Source organism: Phalaenopsis equestris, unplaced genomic scaffold (genome assembly GCF_001263595.1).
Source record: "Phalaenopsis equestris unplaced genomic scaffold, ASM126359v1 Scaffold202771, whole genome shotgun sequence".
Classification (NCBI taxonomy): domain Eukaryota; kingdom Viridiplantae; phylum Streptophyta; class Magnoliopsida; order Asparagales; family Orchidaceae; genus Phalaenopsis; species Phalaenopsis equestris.
The window spans coordinates 3,218-10,265 of record NW_018222445.1 but is presented as its reverse complement, the minus strand read 5'-3'; the positions used below and the strand labels follow the sequence as shown (position 1 = coordinate 10,265).

The 7,048-nt window shown below is 36.4% G+C and overlaps 1 protein-coding gene across 1 annotated transcript; it reads left to right on the top strand.

The window, feature by feature from the left end:
• The first annotated feature begins 1,871 nt into the window (after nt 1-1,871).
• LOC110036120 (myosin-11-like) lies at nt 1,872-5,291 on the top strand. Its single transcript, XM_020740484.1, has 6 exons — nt 1,872-1,934; nt 2,843-2,944; nt 4,131-4,168; nt 4,256-4,382; nt 4,463-4,633; nt 5,226-5,291. Exons 1-6 carry the CDS (start codon nt 1,896-1,898, stop codon nt 5,247-5,249), a joined length of 501 nt encoding a protein of 166 aa, XP_020596143.1. The 5' UTR covers nt 1,872-1,895; the 3' UTR covers nt 5,250-5,291.
• Nucleotides 5,292-7,048: the final 1,757 nt, after the last annotated feature.

Genomic DNA, 7,048 nt, shown 5'->3' with positions numbered 1-7,048 from the left:
ATACTTTTTTAGTTCTCATGCAACGCATGCAATACCAAACATGAAACATAATGTATCACTTTTTTTCACTTGACCAAATGTTCTAACATAATTTAAGTCTTCTCCATAGTCCCTGTCCAAATTGAGCATTTCACAATTTTATCAAACCAAGATGAAACTTAAATTGAACACTGTGACAGAGAACTCTAAAGCTGTCGTTGCATGCTCTAAGATATTTATTAAAACTAAAAGTGCACCTGCCATTCATTTTACATCTTTTTGAAGTGGTTGTTTGCTCTTCCTGAGTTTTATAATATTATGACTCGGCATGAGGACAGATCTTTTCAGTTTGATCACCAAGCATTTTCTCATGATCTCATGCTTGACAATTTTTTTGGAAACCTTTCTTCTAGCCAGGATCTGACTATTTTATGCTTCCCCAAAATATAATGCTCCAACATAGGCGAAGAAATGATTAATGCTGAAGTCATACTATTTAAATCATGAAGTCTACTTTCTTGGTTCTCATGACAACCAGAGCTTTTTAAGAAAACTTGAAGCATCATCAGATAAGCCGTACTTTGCATCATTGGGAGAAATAAAAAATATTAGGTTTTTCATTGTATCAAGTACTGCCTTTAGCCAAAGCACAAGTCTTATCATCATGCATCCTAAGATACTTCTGAAACTAGCAGTCTCAGACGCAATGTTATTTCTCATATGCATAAAACTAATACATGATTCATAACTAGAAAAAAAACACTTATCTTGCAAATATGATATGAAGAAGTTGATTCAATAGGCTATTGATTACTGTACCCAATTCAAACGACCAATTAAAAAAATCACTATATTCTATATCGGACAAATTTGTCATATTCATATCGGCTTAGTTGTCTTGATGATGGTCATCGCCTTTCTGCTACTCCTTCCTCATCAATACTTGGCAATTTTGATTAATGTGCCTAAACTTCTTACAATATAAGTCCTGTTCTTGCCGAAAAGCTTACACTTGTAATGACTAGAATTAGGTTTCTTCACATAAGGTATGCTCTTAAAAAATAAACCCTCAATTTGCTTTACTTAACACTTATGTTTAGAAACTTTATTGTTTGTGAGTAGCGGGCTTGTCACTTCTCTAGTTTAACTCTTTTTCTTTTTATACATCAGTGTCTAAAAAATGCTAGTGAGACGGAGGTAGTTAGCACAAAAATTTGTGAGTTTGATCCTCATCATTAGTAGTCACATCGATATTTTTAAATAATAAATAATTGAATTAAACTAATTTATATGTGATTTAATAGGCTTACCTTTAGGCATTCAAAATAAAGAGTCTTTGCTTTTGATAAAATTTGTTGGAGAGGCTTTTGGTCAATTACAAGACTCCAGCTTGAGCCACAATGCTTGTGTGGTTTTTTCCTCTTTAATACTTTTGTCATGACATCATTCTATTGTCGAAAGTGCATTTTGATCCATTTATGCATTGTCTTTTGCACATATAATCATAAGCATATTCAAACACCATATGAGAGCCTACACAAATGTGTTTAATGAGAAGACTACACATCTTGGTTCATACTTTATGGTTGTCATACTCCAAACTATACTCAGATGTTTCTTCTTAGGGAATGTGAACTCAAGGGGATGAAGTTAGGCTAGAAACACCTGTTAAACTTATTTTCAAACAAAAAGCTTAATCTTATAGGCAAGGCTTAATAGCTTGGTATCTTTACACTAATGTCTTTTTAAATAAATGATGTGGGATTAAATCCAACACTCTTTACTTGCTTTTACAATCGCCTCTGATGCGGGATGCTAACAGCGCCCCTGTAGCAGGGTGAACACGCGAGGCAGAAACCCCCGTGAACTATCGCTATTGGGGGAGGCGGGATCGTGAAATTTCGCGATCCAGGAAGATGTATTTTGAGTCGGCCACACTCTTCTCCATTTGGAAAGTATTTTCTAGATTCTTCTTGCCTTCCCACCCCTTTCTTTTTGTGTAGAAGTTTCCTTTAACCAGCGAGTCTATAAATTGTGGTCCTCTAAGTATGGGAGTGGGTCTTTGATAAGTTTGTTTTCAAATCTCCTGTGTGGAGTCCTTTTTCCTTTTGTAGGGTTGTATCTGAGGAGTTGGTGGTGCTCCGGCTGTATCATATTCCAAGGTGGTGCTGTATCCCCCTTCTATCTTCCCTAATTTGTTTCTTCATGTCCCCCTTAGCCTCCTGCCACTTGAAGCCTTCCCCTAATGCCTCCAGCTTACTTTCCAGCCCTCCAAGCCTGCTGTCCAGCCCTCCAACCTGCTATCCAGTCGCTGCCCTTGCTGTCCAGCTCCATCCAGTCACCAATCCACCTGCCGCCAAGCACCTACGATACTCCATACTTGCTGTCCTCACAATTTTGCACCTTCCCCTTGCTGTCACCACCCTTGCTAACCATCTCAAACAACCTAGCAGACCTCCATCGCCCTTGGAATACACCTTAAATGTGTTTTCTTGTGGCGTTTTATGTTTGGGTGTTGTGTTTGGGTGTTTATGTTCCACTTGAGTAATGTTGTAACTCAATCTCTATATTAATAAAAGTTTGCTTTGTGTGTTTCCGCTGTTCTCACTACTAGTTCCGGTATCATCCTCCTCACGTGAGGGCTCTCTATACATGCTTTCACTTTTCTTTCAATTGGAATTCTTTAACACCATCAAGTATCGTGGATCTGGTGTCAATTTCATCACATGTATCCATCATGGAAATCTCCCGCACAGAACGTGTTTTTGCATTTAGTTTAGGCATTTTTGTTTTTAAACTTGATTTTGTGATGTTTGGTATTACATTTCGTTTCTCTGAAATTAACTATTATAGGTTTATGCAGCATGTCTTCAAAATGGAGCAGGAGGAGTACACGAAAGAAGAAATAAACTGGAGCTACATAGAGTTTATAGATAATCAAGATGTTCTTGACTTGATTGAGAAGGTATATTTAGCTCTTTTTTCTTAATGATAAAATTTGCAACTAATAATTCAGGCATGATGAAGAAATTGAATTGTTTCATCCATTTGCTTAAAATTTCTAATTTGTGGCTTTGTCCTTTGTCGAGAAAATTACTCTTGGTTGTTAGCTTTAAAAGGAAAAATAATGCATCCAAATTGAGCGCTGTTGCACTTGTGATAATTCTTAGATGGGACAGTAAAGCACATGCTTATGAGTGATTATGCTGGCTTCCCTTTATTGGAAATTGTGTGGAAATGACTTCTATTTTGTTTGATGATGTCATAATTGAATGGTACTGGTCATTGGAATAATTACCTCTTTATTTGAGGATCAATTTTAACCTATTGATGATTAATATGAGTTTACAATATTGAATCACCAAAGTTCCAACACTTTTCTGATAGAGGACCGCATTTTGGGAAATGCATAACTTTCCCTCTCTTCCATCATGGCTTTCATTGCGTTGACATGATTTGCTTAAATGTTCATCAGTTCAACTCTATAGCTGCTTAACTTCTGGACATCCCTCTGCTAAAATATCATGATATTTTGTTTCCTATTTTGGGTCTGCCATTGTGCCTTGGAAATATTTTATTTACAATTCAATATTTGAAATTCTTATTCAGATGTAGCTGATACAATGTATTTAATAGCAGTATTCGATCTGCACACTGGTTCCAGTTTTTGAATCAGTCATAGATATTCATGTGTTAGAGTCTTTTAGTGTATAATGTATATACATTTTAATTAACACCGATGATATTTGTCCATTTGATGATTCTCTATTATTATTCAATATCGAGGAGAAGATACATTTTCTTATTTTCAAGTTTTCAAGCGTCCTGCAATTTTTGCCTTTATGGCAAAACACTGAGCGGGCTACCATTTCACTTAGTAGATCATATCGGATTATAACCAGTTTTGTTCCCCTTAAGTTATGTCAGTTAATGCTATCTTGTCCCTGATGGCGCATCAGCCCAAGGTTACAGATTCTAAGAACTACCTTTATGGCTCAGCTTGTTTTTCTTTTGAATGAAGACTGTTTTGATGATATTTGTTTACCTATGTTTCATCAACTTATATGGAGATTAGTTGCTATGTATCTTTTATGGAGATCTTAAACCCACAAAATTGTTCATTTAATTTGTAACCAAACCTTTGTTCACAGAAACCTGGGGGTATCATAGCACTTCTGGATGAAGCCTGGTACATTTTTTACTATATTTCTCTTGGTAAGATGCTTAATTTTTGCTTGTAGTACCAATGATTGTCTGTTTTGGATGGTTCATGCAGCATGTTTCCTAGGTCAACGCATGAAACATTTGCTCAGAAGTTATATCAGACTTTTAAAAATAACAAGCGTTTCTTAAAGCCAAAACTTTCCCGCACGGATTTTACAATATGTCATTATGCTGGGGAGGTACATAGCATTTCAGCCTGTTCTTTTGTTTTTTTCTTATGAATGTTTTATTCATAATCTTCAAGCGACTTTGGCTGTAGGTAAAATACCAAGCTGATCATTTCTTGGACAAGAACAAAGACTATGTGGTAGCAGAACACCAAGACTTGTTAAGTCCTTCTAAGTGCCCTTTTGTTGCGGGGTTATTTCCGCCTCTTCCTGAGGAAACGTCAAAATCCTCCAAATTTTCTTCAATTGGATCACGTTTTAAGGTACTGTGCTAATAGCTTTTAATTTTTTTTATTTAAACCTATCATCTAAGTTTTTCAGGTTTCTAATTGGGGCGATCTAGTCTCACTAAGGTGTACTTTCTGTTTCTAAAATTCTGATCATTCATTTGTCAACCGACTCCTGGCATTGTGGTAGTAGGCTGGAGAGCATTGTTTAAGATGATTGGCATTTGTTAAGGTTATATATGCCCAAAATCCATAGACTGGGATCACAGCGAACCCAAGCTATGAAGGGAGAAAACTCACCGAGATGATTAGACAGTTCGGCCACAAAGTTCGATCAATTGATTGACTTAACCAGGGAGTTACAGACTTCAGGCTAGCAGCTCACTTGCAGTTATCTGCGCATATATGTTCTCTTAGACTAAGACAGTTTGAAAGGTCCTTAGGGAAGCCCAACTTGCCCCATGACCGGTTTGGTAGAATTTTCTAGAGAAAATGCCCAAAAAGGGCCCCAGACTATTAAGAAATGTCCAATTTCGTCTCCAAGTTTTAAAATGCTCCCATTTACTCCCTGACTTTTAAAAATTATTTCGAATATGTCCTAAATAAAATTTTTTATTTAATTTAACAGATCCTTTCATATTTTGGAGGGTAATGCCATCTATGTACAAAATTCACGAATCAAACACACGAAGGGCTTGCCATTTCTCAATGGAGGATTCAAATGCAAGACAGCTCACCTTAAACCTAAATCTTCACTACTCCTCTATTATGTGGCTTCTCCCCTTCTGTTTCACCATTAATGGAGAAAGCAAGTCAAGACGCGTACTCATTCGCTGCTTCCGCACTCAATGGAGTGGTCTCCGCTCCATCTTCATCCGCATTGCTTCTGTCGATGACAAGGCTTCGTCTTCATTCGAGCGCGGCTTCTCTTTTTTTGATTCACCATTGACAGAGCAAACAACTTAAGGTGAATGCTCATTCGTTGCTTCTCCACTTGATGGAGCAATCTCTATCTCTGTCTCCATTCACGATGCTTGCGTTGACAACAAGGCTTCTTCTCCATTCGAGCGCTTGCAAATCCCTCTCAACTATCTTTCATTGCAAGGAGAGGCGGCTTCGACCTGCATTGGTTTGACCTAGAGAAGTTGCGACTACAGTCAGGTAAATATGACCCTGTAAGTTTGCGGAAAGGAGTAATTCGTCAAGGAAGAAAAATGTAATATATGTGATAAAATAAATTATTTAATCGAATTTAAAAGCAGAAAATGGTAGAGAAATGGGATTTCAAATTTTGCGTTGTTTGCTTTTAATCATATTTGAGCAGTATTTAATTAGGTTTTAAGAAGTATTTAGCCTAAATCTAGCCAAACAACATATATAGTATTTTTTATGCTAGATATATTTATAAATAATTACATAAAAGACGAAAATATCCTTCAATTCATTTAGGCCATCGTTATATTTAACGAAAAATATGATTTAGGATCAATTTAGAGCAACTTTTTATAGTCTGAGCATCCTAAAAGTTTGGGACTAAACCGGACATTTGTTAGTAATCGGGGCTTTTACTCAAATTTACCATTAAGGCCTATTCTTTTAAGGAGATTAACTCGAATCATGGCTCAGTTGACTAATAGAGGCTTTACTGGCAAGTATGCTTCTTGAAAGACATTTTATAAGGAACAAGTATTTACAGGAGGACAATGATAATTTTAAATATAACACCATACTAGAAGAAGACATGCGAGATAGATTGAGGTTCTCTCGAGATACGAGTTTAATGGGTACTTGATTTATAATGCATAAATCAACTCCCCTATGAGTAGGGGTGACCCTCACCCCCATCTTTTCCTTCCCCTTAATTTGAGAAAGCTCATCTTTTTTCATTTTTCCTTCACTACATCCTGAGCTCAAATCCTTCCTTATTTCCACTATTTCATTGGTGGTGTGGATTCATGGACAACTATTCTTCATAAAAGACATTTTATAAGGAAAAAATATTTATAGGAGGACAAGTGTAATGTTAAATATAACACCCCTACCCCTATGACGTTGGGCTCAGGGGAGGATCGACTGATCCTCAAGGGTGGGGAGTTGTCGCACCCTCCATGCCTTCTTCCTTTTCCTCCTATTTTTCCTTCCTTTCCTCCTTTCTACCCGTTTCCTTTCTCTCTCCCTCACCTTTCCTTCCTTAGCACTTTCCTATTTAAAATCCTTTCCTAAACCTGAAATTCTATTTTTTTTTTCTCATTCCTTATTTTTAAAACCCTTTTCTAAAATCTAACATCTCTTTTTATCCTCCTTGCTTATTTTAAAATCATTTCTTAAAAAATCTGAAATTATTCTCTTTACTTATTTTAAAAGTCTTTCCAAAAATCTAAAATCCGTTTTATTCTTTTTTCATATTTTCAAAGTCTTTCCAACAGCTACAGCTCTTCCTAAAAATAGGCC